General features: G+C 32.7%; 1 protein-coding gene across 5 annotated transcripts; it reads left to right on the top strand.

The window, feature by feature from the left end:
- Nucleotides 1–12,315: 12,315 nt before the first annotated feature.
- On the top strand, nucleotides 12,316–15,707 carry LOC137812596 (omega-3 fatty acid desaturase, chloroplastic-like). Of its 5 annotated transcripts, none has more exons than XM_068614728.1 (9): nucleotides 12,316–12,411; nucleotides 12,958–13,543; nucleotides 13,690–13,779; nucleotides 13,895–13,961; nucleotides 14,067–14,159; nucleotides 14,257–14,442; nucleotides 14,546–14,626; nucleotides 14,955–15,092; nucleotides 15,187–15,707. In XM_068614728.1, exons 2-9 carry the CDS (start codon nucleotides 13,029–13,031, stop codon nucleotides 15,370–15,372), a joined length of 1,356 nt encoding a protein of 451 aa, XP_068470829.1. In that variant the 5' UTR covers nucleotides 12,316–12,411; nucleotides 12,958–13,028; the 3' UTR covers nucleotides 15,373–15,707. The 5 variants fall into 5 exon arrangements, with proteins under 5 accessions (XP_068470829.1, XP_068470820.1, XP_068470791.1 ...); XM_068614719.1 differs by having other exon boundaries at nucleotides 12,316–12,677; XM_068614690.1 differs by having other exon boundaries at nucleotides 12,363–12,799.
- The last annotated feature ends 2,593 nt before the right edge of the window (nucleotides 15,708–18,300 follow it).

Genomic DNA, 18,300 nt, shown 5'->3' with positions numbered 1-18,300 from the left:
TCCCTTTGCATGGAAAAACACTTAGTTCTTTAAAACCGATTGAAACAAGCTTTGTGTAGGAATCAAGGACTGATCTTACAAAGATTCTAAACCCCATAACTAAACTCAAACCTAAAAAGCAGCACAGATACAAGTTCTATGAGGATTTGATACATCAAAGCTTCCCATCTTCAACAGTACCAACATCAAGGGTCCATTCTACTTATGTAGGCACCCTTTCCGCCGCAGTGCTACACTACTTTTCATTATACATGCAACCCAACATCTATGTGTCCTAAAACACATAGGGTTAGGTTTAAAAGAAAAACACTTACCTGACCTAGACCTCAAACACATTAAGCTCACCCCTAGGTCCACAATTACCTTTCGCTAGCCGTCCAGGTCTTACGTGCAAAGAATTACTTTAATCATACAAAAATGGACTTACTCCTACAATTGGGGCCCAATTACATGGCCTACTATTCTGGCCCAAGAGTCGAGCTGACTTACCTGCGCCATGCACCGAGATCCGACCACCGAGAATTGAGCTCTAAGCGTTCTGGTCAAGTACAGTCGTGAATAGCTCCTCTAAATCAGCAATGTGCTGATCTTTCTCCTCTGATGTGACGACCATGTCGTCCACATATGCCTTTACATTTCGCCCAAGCATTGGGGCGACAATCCTATCCATACTCTGGTAAGTAGCGCCAACATTCTTGAGGCCAAAGGGCATGACCTTATAACAGTAGCTGGCGAACTCAACCATAAAGGAAATCTTGTTCTCGTCTCTCGTGTGCATACTAATCTGGTTGTACCCCGAGAACACATCTAGGAAGCTTAATAACCGACAACATGAGGCACTGTCCACCAAGGAATCTATACTTGGGAGCGGGTAAGAATCCTTGAGACAAGCCATGTTCAGATTGGTAAAGTCGACGCACATCCTCCACTTTCCGTTGGCTTTTTGCACCAACACCACATTTTCCAACCACTTAGGGTACTGGATTTCCCTTAAGTGGCCAGCGTTTAAAAGCTTCTAAGTCTCTTCTCTGATGATCAGACGCTTATCTTCATCAAACTTTCTCCTCCTCTAGACCACCGGCCTGATCCTCTCATCCATAGTAAGCCTATGGCATAAAATGTCTGGGTCTATCCCAGGCATGTCCGCGGATGACCACATAAAAACATTCATGTTCCTCGAGATCACCTCAACTATCTTATCTTGCAACTCTTTGCATAGCGAGGTGTCGGGCTTGAACTTATTTCCTTCTATCTCCCTTTCCTGGACCTCTCCAACAGGTTCAAGTCGCCTCTCATTAGCGACTTTTGCCTCCACAATCCATTCTGGCTCTTGTTTATACTGCTCGTTGGCCTCTTGGAGAACCCTCATGATCTCCACGAGTTGTTGTAAAGTGGGACATCACTTCCTTCAGATCCCTGCGGGCCTTGCTTAGTGTTTGTCATCACGTTGGAAAGCTTAAACACGAATGTGGATGGGATCAGGTTTTATCATGCCCCACGGTGGGCGTCAAATGTTCTCGTCGGTTGACAGGACGAGCAAGCTCCGCTTCTAATCTGCCTCCTCTTGGTGCACTAGAACAACGCTTCGCTGAGACAGAGGGGGTTCTACCTATTGATCACACTCCGACAATCAAGTCATTAAGAGCATACAAAATAATAATCAATTTCAGTCTCTAGTACTCAGAAACAACATACCTTTACCGGGGGTCTAAAGCCCCTTTTATAGCTATTCCTCTAACAGCTGCCATTCACGATAATATAATCTCTACTGAAAGCATAAAGTAACAACAGAAAACCACCTACTCACGTGCACCTTTCATGTTTGGGTCTTAACAACAGGGAAATATTCTGTCCACAGACACCTTTACTCACGATACTAACAACAGAAGAGAATGTCGTGCACCTTTATTCTTGGGTGCTTTATGCTTATTTAATAACTTTATCTATTCAACTAACAACTATGTGTATATTCACATATATTTTATTCTAACAGCTTAATATATATCGACATATATATATTTAACTAACAACTTTATATTAATTTATGACCAAACTTATTATTCTCTCTATTTTAATTATTCTCCACCGGGCTTACCAACGAAACTAGGCCAAGCCCATGACTCGCTTTTGAGCCCAAATTCAAGTTGACTATACCCATACGAGCACTCCTGTCCAGTACACTGACAAAAGTGAAAATTCCTCATCAAAATTGGAATGAGTTCAAACAATACTACTAAAACATATATATTTGTCATTTCTATTTGAGAATTTAGTTATTGAGGAGCCGAATTTCCAACCTGAAATGGGGATGCCCATATAGAAAAATCAGTTGAAATTTGGTCAACTTTATTCAATTTTTTGAAAACTTGAAATAAAAAAAAGAAAAAAAAATGCAAAATTATAATTATAAAGGTTAATTTAATTTTTAATTTGAGTGGTGAGAAGGAAAAGAATTGAAAATAATTTAAATTTAAATAAATTAGAGAAGTTGAGTATAATTTCAATATAGTTTTGTAGTTTAATTTATAATATAAATTGTTGTTATTATTATGATTGTTTATATAAAAATTTAATGAAACATATAAGAAATGTATAAAATTGTATTGCCTTATTATCATTCCTCATATAAATTGGAAATAACATTTTTTTAAAAATGCAATAGAAAATTCAAAATGAGTAAAAATATAAAGTTGAATTTAAAAATTTATATTTTGCTTTTGCGTGTTTTATGATGAAATAAAAATTAAATATTTATAAATATAATAAACATCCAAAAATATAATATATAAAAAATAATTTATTAACATATCAATTATAAAATAAAATTTCATTGTGTTTACGATGAATTTAATTATTTAATAATTTTATAGTCATATATGTTTTGCGTCTATGTACTATAACACGAAATTGGTTCTCGTTCACGGTCTAAACTTTAGACCATCCAGGTACTTGTAATACGGAAATGATTAGAATTGGTCATTTTGTATGTGAAATGATTGTTAGTGTCGTCAAATATTGATAGTTTTTCAAAATTCATTGTTGTTTTGATTGCAGACTGATGCTCACTATAACAGTTGCCAATGAGTTGATGAAATGGAACCTCAAATTGAACCAATTTCACATACATAAGGACTCATTAGATTCATTTCCATACTACAAACACCTAAATGATCAAAGTTTCGAATAAGGACAAAAACTAATTTCGTGTTATAGAGACGAAAAACATATTTAACCCATAATTTTATTATACCGAATGAAATTCATAAAATTTTTTGTAGTATTAAAATAAATATAATGATAAAAATTAGTATGCTACTCATTATTTACTCAAAATATAGTATAAAATTAAGTGATGCAATGATAATTAAGACTAAGGATTAATTTAAAAATTTGAAAGTTAATTTTAATTTAACTTAGAAAGAAAAATTTTAAAAATTATGTTGGAATGAAAATTTCATTGATTATAACTTGACCAGATACCTAAAAATATTTTGAACGACCAGGTCCAGCACCTTCGGTGGATTTTTAGTAAAAATAATATAACCTAGCTAGCTTATCTTGTAAGGATTTAGAAAATAACTTTATAGTAGAAGTGGTATATTTTAAATGATATTTGAATATTTTATTATTAAAATGAAAAGAGCATATCAAAGATTTCATTTTAAAATAACCACAATCTCTCTAGAAGTTTCCTTTTCCCTTTTCTCACCCTTCTCTCTAAGATTATGTCCTCCTTGCTCATCAGTTTGACGATCGGAGTCCGCTATTAGACTTCAGTGAACACTACAAGATTGCCTGACCACAATCTTTGATAGAGTAAGTTCATTTTTTCTATTCTCTTTGAGTCAAATCCTGAACTTGTTAGGTTTGTCTTTGTCTAGGCTTTGCATGTAATCTTTTAGCTCCAGGGTTAATCTTTGTTAGCTTAGGGTCCTAATGATATAGTTAGATTTTTTATCAGAACTTTTGGTGGAGGTTAATCTATCCTTAAGCTTTTGATAAATTGGGAGCTCTTAGTGAGCATCTGCTCAAGTTCAGGTAAAGGAAGCTAGTTTTAAATTTCCGATAGAACCCTAGACTAGAAAATCTGGATGTGGGGGTGACGTGGTCAAAATTTCTCGGAGGATTGTTTGTTTCGAGTATATTAGAATTTGATTGAAATTAGAATATGCAATTTTAGATATGGTAGATGTTATAAAATTATATTGTTTTTTTTTATTTGAATAATGAATGTAATTAAATAGTTTGATGAATCACTTAAAGGATAATGTTGTTGAGTATTGGTTGTTTTGATGTTGATTTAGAGTACTATCCAACTCTAGCAGGGAATTTGTTACTTTGGTTTAGTATATTTGATAAGATAACAATTTGAATGAAAATATGAGGTACTCTCGGGTCCATTTTTGCTCAAACAAGATGGGATCTTGTTCAAGCAAAAATGGGGTAATTTCTGAGGTGCTTTCTGGTCCATTTTCACTCAAACGAGATCGGATTTCATTCAAGCAAAAATGGGGAAATTTTGGGTGCATCCTAGTTCATTTTTTCTCAAACCAATTTTTTTTTTCGCTTAAGGCAAAAATCTTGGGTGTATGTTGGTTCATTTTTGCTCAAGCTATTTACAAAAAATAAAAAAAATTTAAGCATAGTTTATTATTGCTTATTGTTGTTAAGTGAATTTTTAGATATATTTGGAGTGTTTAGAAAGTTTAAAATATAATGTGATTGAATGGTGTATTGATATGTTAAATAAAGTATGCACTGAGGTGAAAGTGTGATCAAGACATAATATTTTTAGAAAAGGAAATACCGTGTTGAGATTTTATTAGGTTGTATTGATTTGTGAGTCTTTTGAATGAGACGATCCTCACTCTATTGATATAACATAATCATATAGATGAAGTTAATCAGTTCGTGGGAGTCGAAGGAGGTTCATTTGACTAAGTTTGAGGTTTGAAAGAACTGATCAGAGCATATCATATGGATTTACCCTGTCATATGAGATGATGGCATATTGAGATGATTATGTGCATGACTGTGGGGATTCATAGTGAGTAGTATGACAATTGTGTTAGAATATATGGCTTTAAACTAGAAGGGGGGGTGAATTGTTTAAAGAGAGTTTTCGAAAACTTTTAAGCCAAGAATGAAATTATCTCAAGAAACAAATGATAAAGAATTCAGTTTGCCAAAAACTAAAGCAAAAAGCAACTGCACCAGAAAAACAATCAGTTGTTTCGCAGAAACAATCAGTTGTTTATACCAGTTTGCAAATATCAAAACTGAATTTAAAGAGTTAAGGGATAGAGAAAAGCACACAGAGATTTATACTGGTTCACTCTAAACCCAGAGCTACATCCAATCTTGATATGATTCCAATAACAAGATATAGATGATTCTTTGACATTTTATGGAATCAACTTGAGTTGGAGATTGAATAGGCACTTTTATAGAAATGGATCAATGTTCTATGTTTCAAGAACTCACCAAAACTTGCGCCAAACACCAAAACTCATATGGAAGTTCCATTTCTTGTCAATTGAACTGATTAAAAGGTGCAATAATGCAAATGAACCGATTAAATTGCTTAAGAAATGAAATGAACCGATTAAAATGCTTCACAATTGAAATGCACCGAACAAAAGCAAGGAAGAGAGAAGATGAACCGATTAAAACATGAAACTAAGCTAAAACACCGAATAGAAAGAACCTAAGACATGTTTATGAATTCGTATGGACATGGAGATGAAAGGAAAAGATGGAAAAGAGAGAAGACTTATGTGGTTGAAGAACTTGGTTGATGAACACGCCACTTGAAGTATGAATGCTCCAAGATAAGTGTGAAATGCCGCCACTTGAGGGAACCAAGGCTCTCAAGATGAGACTAGGAAGAGGAGAGACAAGTTCTCACTACACTCAATCACCAATTTGGGAGAGTTTTGTTACTTCAAATATCAATTCTGAATTTAGAAGGACCCAAGCCCTCCTTTTATAGGAGCAAGGGTCGGTCATGATGCTACAAAGCTTGTACCACAAGCTACCCAAAAGTCTCCTAAGTTAACGCCTATAGTGACTCATGAAGAGTCACCTTCTAGAAAATTCTAAACTAAAGCCTAAAGATGCTTTACAAAAGAGGTATCTAATGTTTCCCTCTAAGCACCTTCCTAAAAACTATGTATTTAAACATTCTACTTTTTAAACAAAAGACACTATAAAAAGAGAAAACAATCTACCACTACTTCCTAATTCCTTAAACTTGCTCCTTGTAAGCCTTTGAGGTAGGTTAATGACTTCTTGAGCTTCTTCAACTTCGGCCTCTACCTCTTCTTGTCCTTGATCTTCGGCCTCAATCTCTTCTTGATCTTGATCTCCATCAAGTCTTCTCAGAAACCGCTAAGAAACACCACTAAGTAATCAAACCTAGATCACTTACAACACAACCAAGAAAGTGACCTTGATCCCCTCAAGACACACATTTCTCTTGGCCAACACACCAACACTAAGAATGTTGATCTTGATCCCCTCAAGTACATACAACACTTCTCAGCAAACACACAAAGATTCTTGTTCAACAGATACAAGGATTACACTTGTTACATAAGCAAATCTGAAATCAATACAAGCAGAAATCCTATCTCACACACTTTGATCAATCTCAATCTCTAAGCAATCTCAACTCTTTGAAAAACTCAAAAACTTGTGTTAAAAAAGTTCTCACTCAAATCTATTTTTCTGAAGATATTCAAAGACGATGTTTGTTACCAAATCTTAACAAATTATTCATTGCATTTAAAGATTGGTCAAAGCATTAAAGACTGGAGCCTAATCAGTTAGAATCATTTAAAGCTCAGTCAAAACAAAAACCATTTTTCTGTTATGGTACCAAAACAAACAATCGGTTGTTTTGGTTTTAACAGCTCAACCATTTGAAAAACAGTTTTCAATATTTTCTAAAAACACCTAAGTATAAAACAATCGGTTGTTTCGACAAAACAACAGGTTGTTTTTCACTTAGCTTGAAAAACACTTTTTCTTTTAAAAAGATTGAAAATGCCTATGTTTGGGATTCAATCAAGAGTGGATTACAAAACTCAATCTACCCCAGATCCTATCTAAGACAATTCAGCAACAGCAAGCACAACCTAGCCTTCAACATCCTTCAAAAGGTTTTGGATTCTTCAAAGCTTGAACACCACTTGGTTCAACAAAGTGTAGGTCTCTGGATGCTAATTTCAATACACGAGTCTTCTGAAAGTAGAGTCAAGTGTCTGAGTACGTGAGTCGATGAAAATCTAACAGGAGTAATGTGGATGACGAATGTGATAAACACTTCATGTTTTTGTGCAAATTATAAGAATTTGATGGATTATGCTCGTTATTAAAAGTCAACTTTATATTACAATTCTTAAAAATAGCTAGCTTACCATGTGCTTTGTTTTGTATTTGTTTTCTTTAATTTGTGATGATCGTGTTAATTTATACAAGAGCATATGAGGTTGCAGGTGATAGAGCTCCTCAATGAACAACCAAAGGAACAAATGTTTTTATTTGAATGTTTTATTTTTAATACTTTGTTTATATATTAAAATCCTTATGAAGAGGAATATATTTTGAGATACAATATGAAATAGTTGTATATATTTATATGTTAATTATAAATTGCTTGCATATTATTTTATTAAATATGGATAAAAATAGGGAGGTTACATATCTAATCTTCTAGACTAAATTTATCGAGCCTATCTTCTAGACTAACTTTATCGAGCCTGTTCAAGGTAGTTCCATCTATCCTAACTAAGCTCTTAGTTGCTAATGTCGTACTTGGTAGAAGGAGTTTAAATTATAGAAAGATTTCTCTTTGCTCATTGGATGGAATAATAGGCTCTCACCTTCCACTCCATAAATAGGGATTTTTTTATATAATAATTTTATTACAATGATAAACTTCAGTCTTTGTAATTATGATCGATTATAATGATGACAAAATTTGTTACGTCGTGGTGATTTTTTATGGGACAATTCTAAGTGGTGACTAGAATCAAATATTTGATTTTCATTTTGTTAAATGATTTGAAATGAAGTAGAATAAGTATCTACTTGGTTATTAAATTGTGTTGGTTTCATAGGTTACAAGTTTGAGAACGAGAATGAATATGTACATAACTGTCTCGTTCCAATACGTGTCTTTGTTCTTATACTCGTTTATGTTTTAAATTACACAAACACTCATACTTTATTAGGCAACATAAAAAAACTTACATTTATTTTTCTCTTTGGTTCTTATTTTTGTAACCCTAATTTTTTTTCTTTCGAACATAATTCTTTTTATTCTCTCCTAATTGTTTGACTTGTTCAAAATTCACCAAGTTCATCCAAATCTATAAGATTACATATTTTTTTTCTTTGTGTGGTTTATTTCAAATGGTGTTTTGCATTTCAGAAACCTCAATTTCATTTAGTAAAATAGTTTCTAGGGCACACATTTGATTATTTTACTCCTTTTTAATATTTTATTTATTGTTTACTTTTTCAGATGAGAATGTTTGGCTTTAAATTTCAAGTGTTCAATCGCGTAAATCCTTACACTGTGTTTGGATCAGGGAGTGCACTGTTGATGCAGACGAAAGTGAGGGTGCACCCTTTATTTGCTTCTGTGATTGTGGAGAGATATGGGAGCGTGAAACTGGAGGATGAAGGTAAAGTGGTTCTTCACACCTTTGTAGAGAGATTTATGAAGGGATGATGAGAAAGCTAGTGAACATAATTACAATATTACATTTGTGTCCATGACTTACTTTGCCCCAAAAATTTATCACTTCACTTTCTAACTTTTAAAACATAACCAAATTTAAAAAATAAAAAGATAAATAAATTTACATAAATTTCAATTCTAAAAAATAAATTTTTGAATATAAAAATATAATTTTTTTATTATATTTTATTATCATGTTTTATTTACATATTTGATTAACAATCATATATGATAAAACATAATTAAAATTATTTAAAAAAGGATTTTCCAAAATATATTAATAATATTAAAAATAAAAATAAAAAGCATATTTATAATAAAATAAAAATATTATATTAATAAAAATTAAAAAATAATTATGTGATAAAATTCAAACATTTTTTAAAATTTCCAATATTAAAAATTTAATCTTTTATGTATAATCGATTATTTAGTATGTTATAAATGAGGCATAATCAATTATCCACCTAGTTTTGAAGGCATATTCAATTATCCACCTAGTTTTGAAGCATAATTGATTATGCAGTATGTTATAAATGATGCATAAATCGATTATGTAGTATGTTATGAAGGAGGCATAATCAATTATATAGTATGTTATAAATGAGGCATAATCGATTATGTAATATGTTATAAATTATGTAGTATGTTATAAATGAGGCATAATCGATTATGTAATATGTTATAAATTATGTAGTATGTTATAAATGAGGCATAATCGATTATTCACGGCTTTCGAAGGCATAATCGATTACGTAGTATGTTATAAATGAGACCTAATTGATTATTCTCATAATATATATTTCATGTTGTTGGATTTGTTTTTCTATTTTTCTTTTATGAAAATGGTTAATTTTTTCCCAATAATATGTGTAAATATGTATAAATATTGAATTCATTATTATAAAAAATATTATACAATTAATAATATTATTTAAATTCAATAAAAAATTATTTTTTAATTACATTTTTATAAAATTGTGAATATTTAAATTATTTATTTATATCTAACAATTTTAAATTTTTACATATATTGATAATTTTCCATCTAATTTTTTTTTTCAATTATGAATATCAAAATATTATTTTTAATGCAAACACATTTATTTTATGATAATTTTGTATTTTCTGACAGATTTACGTAATTTGTAATTTTGTTTTTAAAAGTCAATTCCTACACCGTTCTAAAAATAATGTTTTAATTACAAACAACTAAAGACACAAATAAATAAATCATTTTTAAATTATTTTAAATATGACGGTAAATTTGTATATACTTATATAGTATTATTTTTATGACAACTTTTCATGTTCCGACAATGTTAACTCACTCGTATTTTTTTCGAGAATATTAATTCAACTGTACCAAAAGTAATTTAAAAATTTGTAATTAACTCTAATATAAATAAAATATCTCTCATTTTTATTATTTATAAATTTTTAATTACAAGAGTAAATTTATAATCTTAGATTTTACACCATTAAAAATAATTCAAAATACCCTCACAATCATCACATCACTTACAAACTTAAATAAACTTTCCTCACGTATCCACTATAACATACCCCAATTAAAATAAACTTTCTTCACACTTTCTTCTCAAGTCCTCACACATCCATTACCTCAAATCCTCACACTTCCACTCCTTAATCCAAACATAGCATTAGTTTATTGGGGGTAAGAAAAAACTCATTCTCTATTTTCTTTTAATCTCAAATTTGTTTCATTCGAAGGTAAGAGCGACAACTGCCTTCCTCTTCCTAGTGAAAACTAGCCTCGAAGTGGTTTCTTCGTCGTCAATAGGGACTTGAGTGGTGGTAGGAGCTTTCAGTCTTACGGAATCCTTGGTCGCGTTGGTAGTTGCCCTCTAAGTTTTGAAGAATGGACCCTCTAAGTTTGAAGATTCATTGCAACAGACTGACTCATTCTCAGCAGAGTCAACCGACGAAAAAGTCTAACGACGACAATATAACTCAAAACTTCATAAATTTCTCACAAAGAGAAAACTCAAATTCTCTTTCAAAATTTATATATCTATTAAACTTCTTACAAAATATTCCCATTTATAAACTTAATCAATAAGGAGTAAATGTCCAATAAGACTCCACCCAGAAATAAATTCCCACTAACATTTTTTTTAGAAATATCAAAATTATATTAATGAATACTTAAACAATTATTTAATCAACTATTGTAGTCCAACCATGTTTTTTTTCTTCTTCTAAATCATGTGAATTTAGACTTGTTATATATTATCTTCAAATTGGGCTTGTCTTCATTACGTACCATTTAAACCTATCATGAAATCTATCCATTTTCATTATCCAAGGGCAACCTTTGATACTTTTAAATAAAACTTAATAAAAAATTATAAGAAAATCCAAAATTACATTGACTCTTCTAAATAAATCATATGTACCCCCTATCCAAATTAATATGTGGTTTTTCACGCCGATGTCCAACAACAATCTTCTCCACAACTCTTACCCAAAAAACAATCATAATAAAGAAATCCAACCCTTACCAAACATCATCCTCACTATGGTAGTGGATATAATGTGAGGTTACTTGAAATGTAAAATTCATTTTATTTGATGAAAATATTTAATTATATCCATCATAATTAAATTTTTCTATTTAATATATACTTAAATTAGTTTCAAATCTAAAATTTATATTTATGGTATTAGCTTCACAATAACTTCATACCATTCACAATAACTTCATACCATAAATATTTTTTTAACTAATCTCTCTCATATATATATATATATATATATACTAATAAAAATAACATTTTAAACTTAAATTCATATATTATATTATTAATTACAAATTCATTTTAATTTTAGTTTATGTTAATAATCATAGATAGAAAATTATATAAAACAATTTAACTTAATCTTCATTAAATTATTTTCAAATCTAAGTTGGTAAATAAAGTTGGGTTGAATTTAGAGATTGTTTCTTTTAGTAGAGTTTATTTGGAAAAAAAATCCAAAGAATCAGAGAACTCAAACATTTATTTAATTTTCTCAACTTTTTTAACTTTTCACTTTTTAAACCACCTTTACCATTCTCATCTTTATGTATTTTTTTTAAGATCTAAAATAACTCTTAATTGAATAACATAAAAATGGTGTCAGTTATACATTGCATGAACTATTTTTAATGGTTCGAAACATTTTACACTCTATTCATATAAAAATGATTATTATTAAATATTTTAAAACACAAATATTAAGTGCAATTTGAAAAAAAAAAAATAATACATGAATATTTTTTATTTTTCAACACCTAATCAATATCCATACTTTCTTTCCATTTCTTTCTCTCTTTCCATTGTATCACTTATAGTATTTTTATCCTTTTCTCTTAATAAATGTATTTAGGTATCATTTAGTATTTGTTGGATTTGAATAAAAAATTTCTCTGAAAAAACTTAGACTATTAGTGCAATTTCATTTACTTAATTTAATAATATCAATATGTTTTCTCATCAATTTTTAATTTTTTTTTTCTATTTCACTAGTACAATAAGTAGTAAAATCAAACCTAAAATCACAACACATGAATTAACATTTATCTCACGTTACAAATAGATGTCTCCTCTATTGCGTTGGTTGCAGTGATGCGTAAAGAGGTGCCACCAAAAGCAAAGGCAAGAGAATAGGAATCTCCACTTACCAAATTGTACCAAAAGGGGTCAAACCCGAAGGGAAAGGCAAGGAAGAGTGACCGGAGTTTCTTTCCATTAAGGAATGTGAACCCAACATAAGAACGTGGAATTTAAAAGTGATCACTAGAGAAAAACATGTCCAAATTGCTACAAGAACAACATTTTATTTAAGATAAGAATAATCTCTTAAGGTTATGACATAAACCAGAACCCAACCATTTGCATCTTTGTTTTTGGATGCCCTTTTGGTAAAGCTAAGACCTTTCTTCTCTATGATTTGTGAAGGAGATGGGGGAGGGGATAGAACAGGGAGAAACCTAGGAGAGAGAAGATTAAAGCACAAATGAGAGGCTCTTGTTGAAACACACAAGTGCATACTGCAAGCCCTTTTGTCATGTTTTATTTTTTTTTTCTCAACTTTGTGTTGTATGTTTGTCCTAGAGTTGTAGGTTCAGTTGCATGCATATATTTTGGTTCACACACATCTCTCTCTTTCTCTCTCTTATAACTTTACCTTTCTATCCTCAGGGACCATGAGATGGTAAGGAACTAATCGGCCACAGACCCTAAAAACAACCAAAGCTTCCTCCTTTACTCCAATGGCAACTTGGGTTTTATCAGAATGTGGTTTAAGGCCTCTTCCTCCTGCATTTCCACGGCCAACAAGGCCCATTTCGTGCCAAAAGCATTCAAAGTTTAGATTTTTTAGCACAAATAAGGGAGTTGCAGATCTGAAGCTCCAACCGAGAGGATTTACATGTTGCAACTATAGGGAGAGAAGGTGGGAATTGGGAGTGAGTACACCACTGAAGGTTGCCACCACCGAGGGAGAAGAAGAGAGCGTCAATGGCGTCAATGGGGTTGGTGAGGAACTACCTGAATTTGACCCTAGTGCACCACCACCCTTCAAACTGGCAGATATCAGAGCTGCCATTCCTAAACACTGCTGGGTGAAGGACCCTTGGAAGTCCATGAGTTATGTAGTGAGGGATGTCATTGTGGTTTTTGGGTTGGCTGCTGCTGCAGCTTATCTCAACAACTGGATAGTTTGGCCTCTCTATTGGGCTGCTCAGGGAACCATGTTCTGGGCCCTCTTTGTTCTTGGTCATGATTGGTAATAGCAATTTCGTTTTGATATCTCCATTTTGTTTTACTAATGCAAATTTAGATTTAATTGTCGATTGGCCTTTTTTGGGGGTTATAAAGTTGGATTTCAAAAGTTTGTTATAATAACCATGGTTGGTGTTTTGGATCTTTCAGTGGTCATGGAAGCTTTTCAAACAATCCCAAGTTGAACAGTGTTGCCGGGCACCTTCTGCATTCATCAATTCTAGTTCCATATCATGGATGGTATGCTTGATGAGCTGCTCTTCTAGTCCCCTTTTTGTCTTTTGTTCTTTGCTTATCCTAATATGCATTATTTTAAGCCTATGTTCTGAAACTGATAGTTTCATGAATTGTGCAGGAGAATCAGTCATAGAACACATCATCAACACCATGGCCATGTTGAAAATGATGAATCATGGCATCCTGTAAGATGATCATCTTTGTTCGGGTTCTTTATGGGAAATCTGCTTTTGGCTCCAATATTTTATCTCAAAGGGTCTAATTCAAAATATTTAATGTCAATCTTGCAGTTGCCAGAGAAAATTTTCAACAGCTTGAACAATGTAACACGTACTTTAAGATTTACAATACCTTTTCCATTGCTTGCGTATCCCATCTACCTTGTAAGTTGCAGTACCTAACGGTTTTACCATAACTTTAAACATTTATTGTTAGTGGTTCTGGTGTACGATTGACCTTTGTTATGATCTTTCAATTCAGTGGAATAGGAGTCCTGGGAAGACTGGTTCGCACTTTGATCCAAGCAGTGATTTGTTTGTCCCAAGTGAGAGAAAAGATGTTATTACTTCAACAATTTGCTGGACAGCTATGGCTGCCTTGCTTGTAGGTTTGGGATTTGTGATGGGTCCAGTTCAATTGCTTAAGCTTTATGGCATTCCCTATGTGGTAAATTCCATAGCTTTTTCTAACTAGGAATTAGACACTTAGTTAATAATTAGTCTTTCTTTCTGAATCATAATCAAATCCTAATTTGACTTTGTAATGGCAGCTTTTTGTTATGTGGTTGGATTTGGTGACTTATTTACATCACCATGGCCACGAAGACAAATTACCTTGGTATCGTGGAGAGGTATCTTTTCTTTCCTTTTTCTTTCATTTTCAAGAAAATGTTTGTTCAACTTGTTCAACTTTCTTTCATTTCATTTCATTTCAAATTACCTTGTGTATTTTGATACTGCTGTCCAATTAAAATTAAAATTTTACCTTGTTAATGTACATAATATATGTTTCATCAAAGGTTAGCACAGGTTTCAAAGTTGGAAACCTCTAGTATTGATTGAAGAACAACACCAAAAACACACAAGAAGTTGTGTCCTTAGATAAATTAAAAAGATTTTGGAGTTATGATGTTCCTCAGCTTGTTTCTTCATAGCTTTATTCTTCACTATGTTGGACAGGAATGGAGCTACCTTAGGGGTGGCCTTACAACTATTGATCGTGACTATGGATGGATCAATAACATCCACCATGACATTGGAACACATGTCATTCATCACCTTTTCCCTCAAATACCACACTATAACTTAATAGAAGCAGTGAGTGCCCCTCTACACTTCTATTGATGAATAAAATGAATAGTAATTTTTATTAATTTCATACTCTTGAATTTGTCTTTGCTCCATTATATAGACGGAGGCAGCTAAACCAGTTCTTGGCCAATATTACCGGGAGCCAAAGAAGTCTAGCCCTCTTCCATTTTACCTCATTGGAGAATTGATAACAAGCATGAAGAAAGACCATTTTGTCAGTGACACTGGGGATATTGTGTACTATCAAACAGACCCTACAATTAGTAACACTTCCAAATCACAGTGAAACTTCAATTTTCCCCTCTTGAACACAGAGAGGTCACAGAATATGTTGCATATGACAATTTCTGAACTCTGAAGATTGTGTCTGAGCTTTTAATCTCAGTGAGTCTAGTGGAATTTCTCATGAGGGAATGAATGCATGACTGATTTGATCGTGACAACATGCATTTTAAGTATGATCAGCATACATATGTAAGGTGTTCTCCTTGAAGAACAAGGAATCTGTAAATTGCTCATTCTTGATGAAGGGTATGCTGTCTTCATCGATTTAATTACAATATTTTATACTGAAACTCAAACTCCAGTATTGAGTTATAATTGAATAGAATTTTATCAACAGATGTCACTTTCTTTTGCTCATCACATCTTTTCATTTAGTGGTTGTTAATATTTCTTTAGATAGTGTCACAAATAAAGTCATCTTGTATTGCACTTTATTCAAGGTTATTATTTGTCTCCAATTGTATAAGGTTGCAAAATAGTGTATCTATCTGTGGTTAATTAGTTTTAGTGGTACATATATTTTTGATATTTTAATAAAGTTGAGTTTGAGAATTGTATGGGGGGAAAAACTCTGAAACTAAGAAAGAGATTGAATGAGGTGAAAACAGAAGAAAATGAGAAAACATCTTTGAATGGTTTATGTTTCTTAGTTTTTAAAGCATTTATTTTGAAAAAGAAATCAAAATTTAAAAGATTTAGAATGAGAAGTTCATTATTAAGTAGTGAGAAATGTTAAGAAATAAGCTCCTAGTTTTACTATCGTAAATACTTCTAATTGGAGTATTACCTATAATGAAATATACCTGTACTTCATAATAAAAGTATGTAAGAAAACCAGACATGTTCTATTCAAAATTTAACAATCATTTTCATTCTGAAAAGGATATTTCAAAATAAAAATTTTAAATTCCAAAATGAAATAAGATGCACTAATATTTTGTGGAGGGCTAGAAGAAATGTCCATTTGTTTTTGTCTCTTCAGAGTAGGCCCAATTAAGCTAAGTATCTCCAAATCCTAAGCTATTGTGAATAATTTTCACGCTAGGTGCATTTTTCACGTTTTGATTATTCAAAGTGGTGGGTCTTTTCTCTGAGAAAGCTGAATGTGTTAATTTGAAGAGTACTGATATATTGAGAAGCTTGCACCAGACTACAACAAGATAGAGAAATATTTTTTGCTGAAATATAGACTTTACATGAAGAAATAAAGTAATTTTCACAATGATAAACTCATGTCTATTAGTGTAGAGTTGTGAAGATGCCAATGGACAATAATACAAATAATACAAAAATTGTGGTTGAGAATAGCCATTTCCCCCTATGCTTGTTTACCAGTTGTTACATGTGGAGTGGAAGATATGGGACCACAGGCTCATAGCCCAAACTTAGTTGCATTTCCACCATTCATCTCATAACCCTATCATCATATTCATCTCCAACAGAGTATGCAGCCAGGGAAGTACCATACAGATGCACAATTTTATTTTTTTGAAAAAACTATTCACTTAAAATGGAATGAACGGTTGGTTACACTCCTTATTTCACTTCAAAATTGATGAGTTACTTACACTTATCTCCACTGAATATTATATTTGCTTAAATTATATTTTGCTATAAGAAATATTAACATATAAATGTAATAGTGTATATGAAAATAAGGTATTTCCATATAAATACTCAAGAGACTAGTATTCCGAGATGTAGAGATTATCAAAGTGAGTTTTACTTCTTCTAATAAAGTCTTTTTCATAGGGTCAAAGAAACGAACCTTTGTCAACATGCATACATAAGAAATCTAGTTATTTATCAAATATATTAAACCTTGTAAAAAATGTGTAATAGTGTGGGAAGCCACATTGAAAAGAAAAACAAGTGTTACCATTTGAAAGATTAATCTTTTTTATATATTATATGAATGTTATGGATCATTATTACAAGTAAGTTCACCATGCATTATTATTTCCAACCATTAGAGTGATATAAGTTATACTACCTTATTGGAGACCTAACTTATTATCTTAACCTTTTCATATTTAACTTTTCTTAACCTATTACTAATTGTTCCTCCATCGCTTTCCACGACTTTATCACCACTTACCATTGTCACAAATATTAACCCACCAACCCTCCCCTCTTTTCTTTTCCTAAATCACATATGCTAAGGGGAATCCTAATCATCACTTAGCACGGGGTGCAATCATGGAGGAGCAAAGGGGTTCAAAAGAGTCTTCCTCATGAAGTCAAAATTGAAATGAAAACCTACAACCTCAAAGCAAACCCTATAATCAAAATTTTGTTTTTGTATCGTCCCTTTGTATCGTCCCGCCCCCGGGCGTTGACTAAAGTCAAAGTCAAAGATACGGTGGAACCCATTGAGGGGCCTAAGGGAGGAGGAAGAGGCGTCGCTAAGAAGAAGAGGCGTCGCCAGGACGAGGCGTCGCCAGGACGAGACGTTGATGGCGTCGCCAATATAAGACGTTGATGGCGTCGCCCCCTGATGCCTATGGGTAGAGAAGACTGTGGAGGGGGCGAAATCGCCAGAAGTCAAGTTGGAGGGGAGAGAAAGATGGCTTCAAGGCCATAGTTCCAATACCAGTGGGGAGCACACCGACTCGTGAAGCCCACGCCACCTCAGGGTGCTCCCTGGGATAGATACGACCCAAGAGAGGGTCATGCCCAGGGACGAACCAGGGGCGTGGTACGAGAGGAAGGTAGATACACTCCCAAGGTAAGTGACTGAAACTTGGGAGCATGAGTTGGCACCCAGAATGTCACCCCCTGCGCCAGCGGCACTTCAAGAAGGAGGGAACTCACGCGACAGAATGTTCCTAAGATTAGGATATAGCGCCACGAGGTCCCTCCACATGTGATAGTAATCAAGTCAGAGAAAAGATCGTAAGTCAACGAGAAGTTAGCAGAAAAAGTAAAT

Source organism: Phaseolus vulgaris, chromosome 10 (genome assembly GCF_000499845.2).
Source record: "Phaseolus vulgaris cultivar G19833 chromosome 10, P. vulgaris v2.0, whole genome shotgun sequence".
NCBI classification, from domain to species: domain Eukaryota; kingdom Viridiplantae; phylum Streptophyta; class Magnoliopsida; order Fabales; family Fabaceae; genus Phaseolus; species Phaseolus vulgaris.
The sequence above is the reverse complement of the archived record's forward strand: the minus strand, read 5'-3'. Positions and strand labels throughout refer to the sequence as shown.